The 17,432-nt window shown below is 42.7% G+C and overlaps 2 protein-coding genes across 2 annotated transcripts in view; one reads left to right on the top strand and one right to left on the bottom strand.

Annotated features, from left to right (window-relative positions):
- Nucleotides 1-17,432, top strand: part of MAN1A2 (mannosidase alpha class 1A member 2) — a 288,333-nt gene that overhangs the window by 138,663 nt on the left and 132,238 nt on the right. Inside the window, exons 4-5 of the mRNA XM_039529767.1 lie at nucleotides 4,788-4,906; nucleotides 12,361-12,441. Of these exons, the coding sequence (XP_039385701.1) occupies nucleotides 4,788-4,906; nucleotides 12,361-12,441 (200 nt within the window). The remainder of the gene's footprint in view (nucleotides 1-4,787; nucleotides 4,907-12,360; nucleotides 12,442-17,432) is intronic.
- On the bottom strand, nucleotides 15,133-17,270 carry LOC120400779 (signal peptide peptidase-like 2B). The gene has a single exon (XM_039529776.1). The coding sequence runs from the start codon at nucleotides 17,051-17,053 to the stop codon at nucleotides 15,239-15,241; it is 1,815 nt and encodes a 604-aa protein (XP_039385710.1). The 5' UTR covers nucleotides 17,054-17,270; the 3' UTR covers nucleotides 15,133-15,238.

The following is a 17,432-nucleotide window of genomic DNA, read 5'->3' as shown; positions in this document are numbered from 1 at the left end:
TTATTTATTCTTTTTTTTTTTTTTATGAGGGTGGAGTCTGAGAGTGCATGCCCGTCATGCTCGAGTTCAACCCGACCGCCATATTTGGGAAGAAATTTAATTTTCCTCTGGGGCTGGGGCTGGGCCCTTTTCGCTCCCCTCCAAGCATGGGGCAGGGCAGGGTGGAGGGGTGGGGAGTGGAGCAGGGGGGTCTCAGCAGCAGGTCAGGAGGTCAGAGATGGATGTCAGACTTCTGATCTATGATTCTATGATTCTATTTGGTCAATTACCAAATATGCAATTTACCCCAGGGGTTAGTACTTCTCTTGAGTCCCAGGGACAGCAGTAATTACCCATCACTGTTTTTAAGTCCTGGAGGAGCTGTGGTAATGCACCCCATGGAGTAGAACACAATCCCTAGCCTACAATGTGACATATAGCATTCATAAAGTTAATCCAATCATCCCCAAAAATAATGCATGTGGTTGCAATCGTTGTGACATCATAGTTAAGGCTGAATTCTACTTTGCACTTCTGGCAGGGATTCAACCTTTATTTTGTATGAAAAATACAGTACATCCTTTCCGAACTTACAGTGCTTATTCTTTGAATACTGAATGAATTTTCTGAGAATTACAAGTAAATCCATTAATTAATTTCAGTTTAAATTAATTAAAAAACTGGTCCTTTAAAATATTTAGCAACTGTTTCAGCCTTTTTTGTCTTGAATGGTTTTAACAAAGAAGTAACACTTCAAACTTTCTACATATAATTAACATTCATTTAAATCTTGTGCATAAGTTATATTTGAAGAAATTAGTTTACATAAGACCACAAGCATGGCCATAGCGGATCATAGTCCATCTAGCCCAGTATCCTCTGTTCTGTCAGTAGCCAGTGCCAGATGCTTCAGAGGCAGTGAACAGAACAGGACCACCTCCTGTCATCCAGTCCCAGCTTCTAGCAGTCAGAGGTGTAGGGCTGTGTACAAGAGTTCACCGGGGCTCGACCCTCTCCGGGGCGGAGGGGAGCCACACCGGCTCACTACACACAGATGGGTCTGGGGAAATAGTCCGGCCAAGGGATCTCCCTCAGAAGCCCTTGCGGTAGTTGGTTGCAATGTGGTTACGTCTGGCCCCAGCTCCAGCGAGGCAACAACCACTGAGTCAGGAGGCTCAGGCCCTCAGGCAGGGCTGAGCAGTAATAATAGTTTCAAGCCCAGCCCCAGGTCAGGGCGGCGCAACAACCACTGAGTCAGGAGGCTCAGGCCCTCAGGCAGGGCTGAGCAGTAATGATAGGCTTTGGCCTCCTCAGGCCAGGGAGAGGGGGAGTCTGCCACCCAGGAGTTGGGTGGCAGGGGGGACGCAGGCCCTCCCACTTCACTGCGTCCCAGCCCGGAGCCCTAGCAGCGGCTGAAGATCCACTGCTTAGTCAGTGGGGATCCTGGCCGCAACACACTGACATAGGCTCTGGTAATACTGCTGCCAGACTGGGGTCGGCTGCCCCCGGGCCACTTCCACACTCCCGCTCGGGCCCTACCTGGGTCCTGGCGTCGGCCTCTGCAGGGTCCAGGAGCATGGGTTCGTCATGGCCGGGGTTGGTTGGTAGGTCCGGCAACTCCTCCGGGTAGCTGGCGTGGGGTAGCTCCGGCAGCTCCTCCGGGAACTGGGCACGGGGTAACTCCGGCAGCTCCTCCGGGTACTGGGCGCGGGATAACTCTGGCAGCTCCTCCGGGTAGCGAGCGCAGGGTAGCTCCGGCCAGTTGGGGCAGCTGCCTTGGGCCGCAGGAGCTTCCCAGTCTCAGGCTCCCCTAGGGCCGTCTGCTCTCTCCGGCGACTGGGCTCCTACTGAACCCGGAGGGCCGGCCTTTATAGTTCCGGGTCGCTGCCTGACCCTTTGAGGGGCGGGCTCAGAGCTCCCTAGCTCCACCCACTCTAGCCTCCAGCGGGGCTCTTCCTCCTCCGGGGCGGATGGGAGCCACACCGCCTCCCTACAGGCTGTAATTAAGCTATTAAAGATTGTTGTATCTAATTTTTATTCCAAGACAAAAAATTAACGGAGTTAAGTTTATAATTATGTATCAGTAATTGAGGGTAGAAAAAAATTACAGGGATATCATGATTATCCCAAAATCAAGTACTACAAACACAGGAAATTCAGAGTTATGGCTGTGCTTGAAAGAAATGCAGAAATATGAAGTTGAGAAATGCACAATTAAGACATTGTTGGGGGGTTCGTGTCCGAGTCCAGCTGTGTCTCCCAGTGGTGAGGGTCTGTGGCTGGTGATAGGGGAACCCAGGTGTAACATTCCCCAGAGTACAATCTGAACTGGTGGACACCTGTATTTACTCAGTTCACTAACCTGGGCTGCCTCTGACACTGCTTCACTGTGAGAGCAACCACTCCTGGTCTGCTCACACACAGTCTCCAGCATGTAAATCACTCCATGCTATACTGTATGAGTGCTATAGCCAGCCATTCATGAATTACATTGCAGGGCAACACCAGCAGACTCCCAGTCCCAGACTTACCCCCAGAAATGTGCATCCTGGACAACACAAGCTCATATTAAGTCTGTCATTTATTAATAGAAAACAATATGTACAAATCCTGTTATTGCAAATGAAGCGTCCTAAACACACTGGTTTAAATAAAACAAGTTTATTAACTACAGAAAGATAGATTTTAAGTGATTACAAGTAATGAAGCATAAAAGTCAGAATTGGTTACAAAGAAAAAAAAGGTAAAACACAACTAACACCTAACTTAATAAGCTAAGTGAATTCAAAGCAAAATTTTATCTCACAACATGCTTTAGCAATCTTACTGGCTGCAGTACCTTCAGCTAGGATCTCTCCCTCAGTTCAGTGGTAATTTTCTTGTCCTTCAAAAGCAGCAAAGAGTCTTGTGGCACCTTATAGACTAACAGACATTTTGGAGCATGAGCTTTCATGGGTGAATACCCACTTTGTCAGATGCATGCAGCAAAGAGTCTGCATGCATCCGACGAAGTGGGTATTCACCCACGAAAGCTCATGCTCCAAAACGCCGTTAGTCTATAAGGTGCCACAAGACTCTTAGTCTGGATCTGTAAAAGCAGCAAACACGACTACCCCTCTGATTCTTGTCCTTCAGGTATTGTTGATGCCATGAGTAGAGATGCCGTGAGAGATGATTTGGGGCCTCTGTTCCTCATTTTTATCCTTTTTCTCTTCTTTGAGAATCATCTCCAGCTGGGGTTCAGGAGACAAAATCTGGGGAGATGGGAACTTCCAACTGCTTCTTTGTCAAGATGTAAATTTCTCGCTCACACCCTTTTTCCTGCCAAAGAATGGCTGTTTAACCAGGTGATAGTCTCTCTGATTTTGTTGATACCTGTCTGAGGTGTCAGTTTGCCTTTTGTCTTCGAAGAACTAGTTTGTGCCTGCTTTTCTAAACTTGGAATATGTCTCAGTAATGTTATACAGTAGAATCTTATAACTTTACATACGATGTTGCCACACATATTTTACAAGGACAGTAATGATCAGTAAATCATGGGTTTTCAAATGATACCTTACAAGGCATAGTTTGTACAAAATGTATCTTAGTCTTGAAAAAAGGGTGAGCATAGGGATACAGACTGTTACACCAGGCCCTTCTTGCTGCAGCAAGTTCCAACCCAGGGCCCTGTGATTGGCAGTCAGATAGGCAGCCTGGGAACGGGCACCACAAAGCCTGCTTCATGGGTTGCTTCCTGCCCTGGCCTCTACCATCTTAAGTCCCAGCAGGGTCCGCTTATGGACTCAGAAAAGGGGGTTCTCCCTAACTGTGATCTGGAAGCTCTTCTCCATGGTCCGCTGTTCTCAGTCTCTATGGGGGCCTTCAGTGGCTCAGATATGGGCTGTAGTCCAGGTGTGTGGATCTCTTGCAGCCTCTGTGTAGAAGCTACTAGTGTAGGACTGCTCCCATGCCCTAGCAGCTGTGACTGAACTGAGCGGCTCCCTTTTGAGCTCTGCTTTCATAGTTAGCAAGCCCAGCAGGTGCCTTTTGGGCCCAGAATTGCATGTTAACCCTTGATTCCCCACTGTGGGGCTTATACACACAATCACAGACACCCAAACCTTGTCTGTCCCCTGAAGTGATTCCAGAAAGGAGAGGATAAAAAAAGATTGAATGTGTCTTTAAAAAATCACCTTAATCTAATCTGGGACAAGAAACACAAAAATGCTTTAATCATAATTATATAGTTATTGCATAGCATCACTACAGAGTACTGATACATATGTGGAACCTTAACTGCATCTTAATGTAGTTTTTTGTCTGGAATATGACACAGTGATGGTAATTGACAGTTACCTTCAATAAGTAAGACACGCAATTAGCTAACATCAGTGTTTGCAAAATTCAGTGTAATTCCTCTGCTAAATGTGTGCAAAGGATTACTGCAGATACTTGAAATTACAGTAGATCTCTTAGGTAAAACTCTTTCCCCAGTCCTGTCCAAGAATCCCCTAATAGGTATTTGAAGTCCATGTAGCTGCCTGAGAATGTGGTTGTTCATCTTCTGATAAGGAAATCAGATAAGAATGGTCTTTTCAAGTTTCACTCTCCCTTTCCCCCCAAAACTCAAATGTGTGGCCTTCAGCAATGCACCTAAGCGTCAGGGCCTTCAGGCTGCTCCCAATTTCTGTCTGACTGTGAGATTTCTTCCTGGTACTATCACCTTGTCAAGATCTAAGACTACTTCGACTGTTTATTTTTGTCCGTGACATTTTTTTTCCAGTAAAATAATCACTTCTAATAGAAATCTTATTTTTTGCTTGTAGGAAATTCACAAATGGGTGCTACCATAGTAGATGCTTTGGATACTCTCTATATCATGGGGCTTCATGATGAATTCAGAGAAGGACAAGACTGGATTGACAAAAACCTTGATTTTAGTGTGGTGAGTAGAACATCTCCTTGCCTTTCACTGGTCCTTTTAAAGGTGTTTTGAGAAAACATACTGTAGTGTTCCCAAGGGGGGAAAAAGTTGCTAAGCTGGAACTATGGTTGAGGATACAAAAAACATTTATTAGAAAGACCTGAAATTCAGGTTTGTGGCTAAACTTCAAAGGGCTTCCTTTTTATTTTTTTTGTTTTGAAAAGTGAATATCTGTGGCTCCCTAATCAAGGATGTCTTTCTATTTAATGTGTTTAAAAGTTAGTGATTGTCAAAAGATGGATAATACTTAAATGTTCCATGACAGATAGTAAAACCTCTGCAGAAGAAGTAAGTACAAAGTTATCCCCAATACAGATCAAATTATAAGCATGTTACAACAGCACCAGAGTATTCAGTTGTGGAAGGAGAAGGGGTTTTACTTTTAAAATTGCAGTGCATGAACTACTTACAATATTTCAGTCCAATTGTTTATTATTATAAGTTTTTAAGGTATATAATCTGATGTATCCCAGAATAACAATCCAAAAACACAAAACAACAATGACAAAACAAGACACACATATAATAACCATGAACTGGTTATGTATGAACAAAACATAGCAGTCTGAACAGCAGATATGTACCACACACACACACACACACACACACACACACACACACACTTTCCTTCCGTTCTTCCCAAAAGTTCAGCAATGCCTAGTTGGAGGCATCAAGTGACCCTGGGGCTGTAGGCTGTACCTCTGATTCAGCCCACTATGTGGGTGCTCTTCCTGTGCTACAACTTCCCCAGTTGGCCACATGACACCATCATACACAGAAAGAGCATCCTCTTCCCTGTCTGTTCCTCTTTCAGGAAGCAGTATATCCTGCTGGTGAACAGTGCATTCTCCCTGTGGTAAATACATTTGGCAAGCTCCTTAGCTTGTAGCCTGGAAGGTCATGCCACAAGCATTCAAAATGCTTCCAGATCCCCATCTAACATACACTGCCTGTCCAGGATAGAATGCCTAGAGTCTCTTATGGATATGCTTGTTGAAACTCATGTATTTCCTAATCCCATCAGTTGTTTTCAAGGACAGCGAAGGAGTCACCATAAACAATTTGTTCCGACTAGCTTGGCTGAAGAGCTGATAGAATGGGGTTACTCCAGTACTTTTATGAGGCATATTCCGAATATCATGTAAAGCAGGACTTAATGCAAAGGTGTATCTCAGTGTTCCTCTAATATGTAAGCTACATGTTACTTCAGAGTCTCATGCAATCTTTCCACTATCCCATTTCCTTGGCATACACAGCAGATTTATAATGAAATGTACCAATTCTCATCAGAAACCCTTCAAACTCTTTTGGTACATGTGAGGGGGTACCACACCAGCACCGAAAGAGTTAACTATGCTTTGCAGGCTGAAGAAGCCCCACCCCTCTGACCCTGCTGGGCATGCTCAGCCTGGAGGCAGCATATAAAAGGTAGCAGCCCAGCTCAGTCTGGGGAGGCTGCTGATGGGGAAGGACGGAGACTGTGAGCTCTATGCAGGGAGTTGCCACAAACCCCGACTATGGGACTACAGCTCACAGAGTGTGTCAGTATATTCTACTGGCTCAAAGCAGGGCCAATACCAACTAAATCATCCCAGCCAGGGCTTTATCAAGCTGGGCCTTAAAAACCTCTAAGGATGGAGATTCCACCATCTCCCTAGGTAACTCATTCCAGTGCTTCACCACCCTTCTAGTGAAACAGTGTTTCCTAATATCCAACCTAGACCTCCCCCACTGCAACTTGAGACCATTGCTTCTTATTCTGTCATCTACCACCACTGAGAACAGCTTAGCTCCATCCTCCACCCTCAGGTAATTGAAGGCTGCTATCAAATTCCCCCTCACTCTTCTCTTTTGCAGACTAAATAACCCCAGTTCCCTCAGCCTCTCCTCATAAGTCATATGCCCCAGCCCCCTAAACATTTTTGTTGCCCTCCGCTGGACTCTCTCCAATTTGTCCACATCCCTTCTGTAGTGGGGGAACCAAAACTGGACACAATACTCCAGGTGTGGCCTCACCAGTACCGAATAGAGGGGAATAATCGCTTCCCTCAGTCTGCTGGCAATGCTACTACTAATACAGCCCAATATGTTGTTGGCCTTCTTGGCAACGAGAGCATACTTTCCTCAGATGGTGTCAGATAATTATACTATCTGAAACTAGAGACCCATATACAGTAGCAGAGATTCTGTGGGCATAATCTAATCCAGGGGCTCTCAAACTGGGGGTCGGAACTCCTCAGTGGGTCACAAGGATCAGGACCGCTGAAAGTGGGTTCGGGCCCCGGTGAAAAAAAGTTTTCGGGCCCCCCAGCAAGGGCGGACCAGCTAAACAGGGCCGGGGAAGCTGGGCCCCGGGCCCCCTTCTGGACCGCTGGGCCCCTGTAATTTGTACCGGCTTCCCCCCTCCCCCCCCCACCCCTTGTTGGCCCTGACGTGGTTATTACATGGGGGGTCAAGAGCTGTTAGCCCTCACCCGAAACCTCGCTTTGCCTCCAGCGTTTATAATGGTGTTAAATATATTAAAAACTGTTTTTAATGTATAAGTGGGGGTCACACTCAGAGGCTTGCTATGTGAAAGGGGTCACCAGTACAAAAGTCTGAGAACCCCTGTACTGCCATGCAGAATGGATTACATTACAACCTAGTTCCTTTCCAAATCAAGCCAGTCTGTTTTATGGTTTAAATATGATTTAAATTTAGGATTTATGATGAAAACTCTTACACTGTTGGGAATTTATTTAACTTCCCAAATAAGAAGTCACGTTTCATAGGACCAGTGAGACTTCTTATATAAGTAAAGATACTTATGTGCATCTGTGTTTGTAAGATTCTTTCCTTAGACTATACAAAGTAGGTAGAAAGAAGCATAAAGTTTGTTTTTTTTAATTAAAGTTCAGGCCACATTTGTATTCTGCTAGTGCATAAAGATTGGTTTCACTGTAAATTCCTGTTAACACAGTTCATAACTTGGTTGTAGTGATTGGCATGAAATGGAAACCTGCAAGAAAAATGTCAGCAAGACACCATATTTTTCCAAATATGAAAAGAAATATTTTTCTGATTCTAAAATAGAGTGTTCATGTTTTCAGGAAGTGGATATTTCAAACTCAGCTGGACTTTTAAACATAAATGATACTTGAGCAAAACTTTAAAGTATTCCATATGAGTAGCGTGTGAAAGCTTGAACAAATTTAGTTGTAAAATATGAAAGTTACGAATATTTGATAGTATCCACAAAAACAAGGAGTCCAATGGCACCTTAAAGACTAACATTTATTTGGGCAGATTTATTAAGTTTTCGTGGGTTAAAAACACTTCTTCAGATGCATGGAGTGAAAATTACAGATACAGGCATAGATATAGTGCACATGAAGAGAAGACAGTTACCTTACAAGTGGAGAACCAGTGTTGACAAGGTCAATTCAGTAAGGGTAGATGTGGTCCACTCCCAATAATTGATGAGGAGGTGTCAATAAAAAGAGATGGAAAATTGCTTTTGTAGTGAGCCTGCCACTCCCAGTCCCTATTCAAGCCCAAATTAATGGTGTTAAGTTTGCAAATGAATTGTAGCTCTTCAGTTTCTCTTTGAAGTTTGTTTTTGAAGTTTTTGTTGTTGAAGAATGGCTTCTTTTAAATCTGTTATTGAGTGTCCAGGGAGATTGAAGTGTTCTCCTACTGGCTTTTGTATGTTACCATTCCCGATGTCTGATTCGTGTCCATTTATTCTTTTATGTAGAGACTGTCCGGTTTGGCCAATGTACATGGCAGAGGGGCATTGCTGGCACATGATGGCATATATCACATTAGTAGATGTGCAGGTGAATGAGCCCCTGATGGTTTGGCTGATGCGGTTGGGTCCTATGATGGTGTTGCTAGAGAAGATATGGGGACAGAGTAGGCAATGGGGTTTGTTACAGAGATTGGTTCCTGTGTTAGTGCTTCTGTGGTGTGGTTTGTAGTTGCTGGTGAGTATTTGCTTTAGGTTGGGGGGCTGTCTGTAAGCGAGGACTGGCCTGCCTCCCAAGGTCTGTGAGAGTGAGGGATCATTTTCCAGGATAGGTCGTAGACCGTTGATGATGTGCTGGAGAGGTTTTAGCTGGGGGCTGTACATGATGGCCGCGGGTGTTCTGTTATTTTCCTTGTTGGGCCTGTCCTGTAGTAGGTGACGTCTGAGTACCCGTCTCGCTCTGTCAATCTGTTTCCTCACTTTCACAGGTGGGTATTGTAGTTTTAAGAATGCTTGATAAAAATCTTGTAGGTGTTTCTCTGTCTGAGGGATTGGAGCAAATGCGGTTTTATCTTAGGGCTTGGCTATAGACAATGGATCGTGTGATGTGTCCTGGATGGAAGCTGAAGTATAAGTATACTGAAGGTAAGTATAGCAGTTGGTAGGTTTCTGGAATAGAGTGGTGTTTATGTGACCATCACTTATGGTGGCCAGGATGGTGTTTTCAGGAAGATCACCAATGCATTATAGTTTCCTCAGGAAGTCGGTAGTTTCTCAAAGATAGCTAGGAGTGTTGGTAGCATAGGGTCTGAGGAGAGAGTCCAAATAGCCAGATAATCCTGCTGTAAGAGATGATGGGGTATCCAGGATTCCCAGATTTATAGATCTTGGGTAGCAGACAGAATACCCCTGATCGGGGCTCTAGGGGTGTGTCTGTATAGATTAGTTCCTGTGTTATAGCAAGGAGTTTCTAGAGCAGATGGAGTAGTTTATTTTGGTACTCCTTAGTGGGATCGGAGGATAGTGGCCTGTAGAATGTGGTGTTGGAGAGTTGCCTGGCAGCCTCCTGTTCATAATCCAACCTGTTCATGATGACTACAGCACCTCCTTTGTCAGCCCCTTTGATTATAATATCAGAGTTGTTTCTGAGGCTGTGGATGGCAGTGCGTTCTGTATGGCTGAGGTTATAGGGCAAGTGATGCTGTTTGTTCACAATTTCAGCCTGTTCAGGTCTGCAGAAGCACTCTATGTAGAAATCCAATCTGTCATTTCGACCATCAGGAGGAGTCCATGCAGAATTTTTCTTCTTGTAGTGTTAGTAGGAGGGTTCCTGTGGGTTAGTGCTCTGTTCAGTGGTGTGTTGAAAATATTCCTTGAGTTGGAGACGGTGAAAGTAGGCTTCCAGATCACCACAGAACTATCATGTGCGTGGGGGTGGTGAGGCAGAAAGAGAGTCCCCAAGATAGGACAGACTCTTCTGATGGGCTAGTAGGGACTGGCTAGGCCAGGGGCTGGTGAACAGGGACTGGGAGTGGCAGGCTCACTACAAAAGCAATTTTCCCCCTCTTGATATTGACATCTCCTCATCAATTACTGGGAGTGGACCACATCCACCCTGACTGAATAGCCTTGTCAACACTGGTTCTCCATTTGTAACTGTCTTCTCTTCACGTGCACTATATCTATGCCTATATCTGTAATTTTCACTCCATGCATCTGAAGAAGTGTTTTTTTAGCCATGAAAGCTTATGCCCAAATAAATCTGTTAGTCTTTAAGGTGCCACCGGACTTCTTGTGGTTTTTGTGGATACAGACTAACATGGCTACCCCTCTGATATTTGATAATATGGTACAGTAGTACATGCAGCATATGAAATGCAAACCTGGATGGGGAAATACAGTAAGATATTATGCTGGCCACATGCTAAATGCCAGAACTCATATGATGCAAATTCTAGAGGCTTTTTTGGAGAAGAGATGAATGTCAATTAAAGATCCTGGGACAGGATATAAAGTCCCAAGCTCACCTGGCTAGTGGACTGAAGGATTGAGTAGACGAATGTGGGAGACAGGCTTGAACTTGAGCTGCAAACGGAAGTTAAAAGCCGAGATTCTGTGTCTTCACTGCTATTTTAACTCAAGTTAGCTCCCCATGTTAGCTTACCCAAATTAAAAACATAACCTGTTTTGCAGTGTAGGCATTCCTTTATTCATTGTTCATGTATTCAATTTTTAATAATTTTAAAAATCTAGGAAATTCTCAGACAGAAACTAAATTAATAAGGAGTTATGGTTGAGTGTGCATATTAGTAATACAAAGTTAAAAAAACTGCAGGAGGGTTGTAATTATCCTTAAATCAATTATCCTTAAATTAGGAAGTTCAGAAAGTTAAGCTTAAAAGATATCCAAATGTGTTAAATTATGGAAATGCACAGTTAGGGCACCCAAGCAACCTTAACTCTACTCTGTGACGACAACATGGTGTCCATTAAAGTGTCTTTAAAGATCAGTTTAATGCTGGAATACAAATACTATTATTCACTATTTATAATTGTATGGTTATTGCATGGATAGAATTGTTTGGGGGATTATTGCAAGATCCTATACATTTTTAACTTTATGTTACTGATATGTACTCTCAACCCTTAATCCATTTTAATGTAGGGATTTGGGCGGGAGGGGATCTAAGCAGAGATTTGTGAAGATGTCACAAATGTCTTTTTATGCTACATAAATCTACAGATGTGGCCATTTTCCTGCTACCTTCCAATCCTGAGCTTATCTGGCTGTCTTTTGACACCTTTTACCATGTCAGGTTTTTTTTCCCTTCAGTGTTTTTCTTGCACGGGGGAGTTCAGTAAGGTTTCTCCTTTGCCTACTTCTGTGCTGGTGCGCATAAAATAACAATAGGAAGCAGAGAGAATGAGATATTTCATGATTTAGGATAGCAAGAATGAGCATGGCCTACCTTCCAGACCTTTGGCTTAATTACCTTAAGAAAAATCTTAACTCCTGGGGCAAATATATTTTCATTGCGGATTTTTTTAAACTTAAATGTAATATGCATTAGGTATATATTTTAACATTGTGGTACATTATGAGAATTTTATTAATACTGAAGTGATAAGATTTTTGTAATCAGATAACATTGTCCCAGAATTCCCAGTTTGTCATATGTTTCTGTGCAGCTCTCTCACAGAAAACAAGGGTGAGTGGATGAACAGCAAGGATTTTCTCCCATAATTTAGGTCTAAAAATTATACATTGTATTTGGAACCCTGAAGTGAAATGGGACAATTCCATTTTTAGGAGGCTGTCAAGTACCTATTCGTGGTTATCGTTATTCTACAGATACTGAAAATGAATTATGGAAGCTCAAGGGAAAAGAGTGGGAGGAGGCATATAGGACAGTGCGGGTGGGCTGTAGGTGGGGATGCTGGCACTTTTGAAGGAATATGGGAGAGGGATTCTGGCCAGGAGGAGGGAGTTGCAGACAGGCTGTGGTGGTGGTTGTCATGAAGATTTGCCAGCGGGCTGTCCTTGTGAATCCAAATATTGTCAAACTACAAGTCCTTGTGTGCATTTGGATTTGTATCTATGCCTACCCTAATGATAACAGTTTCCTCTGATACCTTGATTGTTGTATAGAGAAGCTTTTTAAACATTTACTTTTTCCTCTCTTCCCAGAATTCAGAGGTGTCCGTTTTTGAAGTCAATATTCGCTTCATTGGCGGTCTTCTAGCAGCATATTACCTTTCAGGACAGGAGGTAAGGAAACCATAACTGTGGAAATTAGTAGTCTATCAAATGAAAGCTGCACAATTGGAAGGTTCGAAGTTGTTGGCTTCACAGTATTTTTTTGAGCTAATATAATAAGTAGGATGGGCCGTGTTACCCAACTCTACAGAGATCATGGAACCTTCATCTAAAGCTGATTACTGTACAATATTTCTAGGCTAACTGAAGACCCTTTACCAGGACTTTGAAGCAGCCTGTGCCTTCTCCAGTTTGCTCTTTTTATCAAGGTTTTTTCAGCTTCACTGTTAACAGAGTTGAACCTTCTTACACAAGTAGCCACCTCAACCCTAGTTATCTAGTCATTAGACTCTAGTGCTTACAAATACCTTGTTTCAAGATGTTCCGCCGCTCTCAAAAGAGAATTTTTCTCAGCTGTCACTTGTTCCCCAAGGGACACAGGTACCTGAATGCAGAAACCCTTGACAGTTTTCTCAGGTATCTTTTGTGTAGGGAGCCATAACCATGCTACAACAATAGGCTAAGATTGAGGCACACAGGACCAAACTCATCTCACAAGTTCCCACTGAAGTCATTGTGAATTATGCCTGTTCTATATCAGGGCTACATTTAGACTTCACTCTGCCTGGGGATTGCTGGGAAAAACTTCTACTATATCCAGCTTTGGATTGGAAGGCCATCACCTCACTTTTATATAGCCTGCATGGTATCTTGAAATATAGGTTGGATATATGGGACAGTATTCTCAGAATTGATTCAGCTTTTTACCTCTAACTCACAGGTATAAAACTTGCCTCTGTCAGCAGTGGCTGGAAATTATTGCCGTCTGCTGACTGTTTGGGGGATTATATGCTGAATCTCATTCTGGTTCTTTGTTTTTAAAACAATAAATTTAGTGCTGGTGAAAGATGCTGCACTGACAACCGTGGAGAATAGAGGTGTTTGTTTAATCATGAAACAAAATATTGGTTGTGGCAGTTTAACTAACTCTAAGTCATAGTCTACAGTAGGGAAATGTGCCATGTTAGAAAATGTATTAACTAACGTGTTTTCTAACATGCTTTAACTAACAAGATTTTTTTCTTAGCTTGGACAAGGACAATTGTTGTATTTAAAGACGTGTTAGCCTGTTGTGTTTAACCCAGCGTACGGATCAACCCACATTTCAAAACATAGCTTGTTCCTGTCTACACTGAGTGCTAAGTTGTTTAACACAGTATGTTACTTAAAAGATGTTAGCTAACACACCTTCATAGAAGCTTGGTTTTCTGAGTGTAGACATGGGATGGTAGTCTCCATAGTGTATTTCAGTTTTTAAAGACTCTGCTGATAATTGCTCACAGGAGGAAAAAGTAGTATCAACTGTGCTTGTTTTTGTGGTGGAGGAACCTGATCATGGAGTACTGTGGAAATTAAGAGTTTATACTACGATTATATCTGTTACCATCCCTTCTTCCAATCAGAGTTCTTCTACATTTACTCCTAGGTGTTATAAATGCAAATGTTGTACTATGGGAAAATAATAAAATAACATAATTGATTTACAGTGTCTTGTTTTAGCAGCTAGTTCCTTGGCTTAAAATTGTGCAGACTTGTACAATCCTTTGTTTATTCACAAAACTTTTATTAAGTACCTGTTTGGTGAACAATGACATTGTATAATCTTTCGGGTAGCGGTATCTGTCACATCTGGATGCTTCCCAAGCTTTCTTGGGGAAGATACATGCAGAGTTCTGCAGTATCTTTAACTTGAGGAGAGAGGGTTTTTTCAGTGCATCAAACCAAATTCACTTTTCTGCTCTATCCCCTTTGTACTGGGAGGTTGGATGATTTTATGGTTAAAGCACAGAAACTGGGAGTATGGACAGCTGGATTCTCTTCCCAGCTATGCAGTAGATTCCCTGTATGATCTTGGGAAAATTATTCAAGGCCTCCATTTTCCCCACCTATAAAATGGAATTAATATGGATTATTCATAGATTTTAGGGCAATTATGACTATTTAGTCTGACCTGCATAATAGAGGATACAAAACTTCATCCATTGATTATTCATGAAGCCCATAACCTCAGGTAGGGCATATTTTCATTAATGTTTGTGAGGCACAGTTACTATGCTGATAGTCATAATTGAAATGCCTAAATATAAATAAAATATTCAGCTGAACCTTCCCTGAAAGTTTAGACTTCCAGTTTACTAAAATGGATCTTCAGATATTTTATATATTGGTGTAACATTTGGATGGGGAGAGATGAGTCTGGGATTTGAATAGTGAACTCTTACATGGAAAACAAAGGACTGGGTCATTTGTGGCAGTATGAAAACTTCTAGACCTTGAAGAAAATCTTTCACATTGTATCCTAAGCTCTTTTGTATTATCCTGGGTAGCCTAGTTTCCTTTTGTTTTTACTTTATAGTTGTGTTTTTTATCATTTCATTAATTGACTCCTGTTTTAATTGTTATACATTATATTGTTGTATGAGTTCTTTATTTCAATGTGTTCATTTATGTTGACATCATTATTACCTAGAATTAGTTATGTAAAAGTGGTTATCCTTTTCTTTTAAAAATAACACTAATAAAATTACTTGAAAAAAATCTTTGTACCTTTCTAGCATAACAACAACAAAATGGTACAGATGTCTAGTCAAAATTGTCACATGCACATATCAGAACACGTTAAAGCACTGCATTTTACAAAGATGATTTACATGTTATAGGTTTATTACTGCACTGAGATTGAATGTTCTTGCATTTTTGATCCATTTTCGAGGCAGACTCTTCAGTGATTGCAAAACCAGCATCATAATTACATGTCGAGGTTTTCTGGGTATGTTTGTGGAGCTTTTTCCTCTATCACAGAGTCTGACTCATTCTTCTCTGCTTTGAGAATTTCTCCCTTATGCTTACCATCATGTTGATTGATTGGTTCTTCTTTACATAGCATGGAGTCTGAGTTCTGTTCAACGTATATGTTGAAATCGGTCAATTCTTCTGTCACTACAATGGAGTTATCTAGCTGTTCTTCATTGAATGTGAAATTGATCAGTTTTTCTTCCCTTTCTTGTTGACACACTTTTGTATTTGAATCTCTTGGGGTATCTGGACAGCTGATCCCTGAGGAAGGACAAGATAAGTCCTCTGTAAAACCACTGCCTGTCCAAAAAATTGTGAGTTCTTTGCGCAGAAGAGCAACAATCAGGCTAGTGGTAAGCGTAAAGGGCACCAAGTAGAGTAGAGCTGGCTGACCCGTTTGCATTAATGCTGACACTACAAAGGTCACCAGGAGGCCATAGCTATAAGCTATGGTAGAAGCTACAAAATAGACTCTGGAGGAGTGCACCTGAACATCAAATCTGTGGCAGTAGGCTACCAGGAAACCAGGAATTACAATGTCACCAAGGCCAAGTATAGTAAAGGGGCTGTCATTAAAGGTTGATGCAGAGGATAATATTGGAACCTTCAACAAAAAAGGAATCTTTTCACGACTGACAGAGTCAGATGGTCCGAGAGCTGCCACTTCCATTATGCTCTTCCCAGACTTGGTTAGAAAAGGAGTGATAAATACGAAAAACACATCATAGACCAAAAGAGCAGCTAGAAACAAACTGCAGTTCTTCAAGGTAGGCATGCGGATTGTTTTTAGAACATAAAGGCAGATAGAGATTCCTAAAAAGTCTTGCAGGACCCAGGCCCACTGATCCTCATTTCTGAAGATCATCCATGTGATAGTGATGGAGACAGAAAATCCTGCCAGGAACAATGTCCTAACTTGTGGACCATTGTGAAAATATGGTAAATTGAGTTTGTATTCTCCAAATGGGAGTTTGTTCACAGAGGGAGACAAACAACTGTAAAGCCCAATGGATGCATATAAGCTAAAAAATCCTATCATTATATCCACTAAGTTATCGTAGAAGCAGTAGAGAGCAAGCAGCATGAAGGAGGACATTACTACACTTGCACAGATAAAGAGGACATCAGGGTCAATTGTTACATCATCAAAATCTTCTTCATTTTTGCATCTGCACTTCATGTATTGCTGCCTTTTCTTCTCTATGTTTCCTGCCCAGTAGCCTCCAGTGACGACTGTGCCTACGGCAAGGATGAACATGAGCCCCATATTGTATCTCAAGAGCCTGCCCAAGTGTTTGAAGAATAAATAGATTATGTCCATGTCATTGAGCAGATTTACAGGAGTAATGCTCTCCTCACAGTGACCCCAGTTGTGGCCCAATCCACTGCCTCCTGTGAGGGATATTGGGGCATCTCCACCAAGGATTAATAGCACTTGTGTTCCATTTATTCTCTGGAGTCTGCCGTTCTCAAAGAAGTTGCAGTTACCCTTCCTCACTGAGGCGATTCTAGTGCTGAGTCCCCCACCATCACAATCCTCCTCGCCAAAGGAGGAAGGAAGACAACACAAGGCTGAGTAAGTTAGGTCCTGATGTGGCTGAAGCCATTTGTTTTTGCCACTCTTATCCTGCAGTGATTGCACCCAGTGAGAAGGGAAGAGGAAGCAGTAATCCCCTCCCTTCTCTGGAATGACTCTGATGACTCCAAGGTGCTGAGCAAGCACATGTGGAATAAGAAGCAGTAGGAGGCAGGACAGCAGTGGTGTCATCTTCTTTCCTGGGTTCTGCAGGTTCCAGGTGCCTTCTCTCACCACACTCCCTGTCACATAGAAAGCTTTTCTCCTTGTGGCGAGACATCCACTCCTCCACCTGTTACATAATAAACTTTGGCTCCATGGAGATGAGCCCCGCCTTCTCTCTGTTACATAGAAAACCCCTCCTCCTCCTAGTCTGGGAGAGTCTCCATCCTGTTATATGACAAGCCTGTCCCCTTCCCCATGGATACAAGCCCCACCCTGTCTGTTACATTGTGAGCTCTGTACCCTCACCCTGGAGACAAGTCCTGCTGTGTCTTACCATCTGCTCATGGAGACAAGTTCTGGCTTTTGCTGTCACAGAGCAAGCTCCTTCCTCTCCCCAAGCAGCCTA

The sequence above is a fragment of the Mauremys reevesii genome, linkage group 1 (assembly GCF_016161935.1).
Source record: "Mauremys reevesii isolate NIE-2019 linkage group 1, ASM1616193v1, whole genome shotgun sequence".
Taxonomy (NCBI): domain Eukaryota; kingdom Metazoa; phylum Chordata; order Testudines; family Geoemydidae; genus Mauremys; species Mauremys reevesii.
The sequence above is the reverse complement of the archived record's forward strand: the minus strand, read 5'-3'. Positions and strand labels throughout refer to the sequence as shown.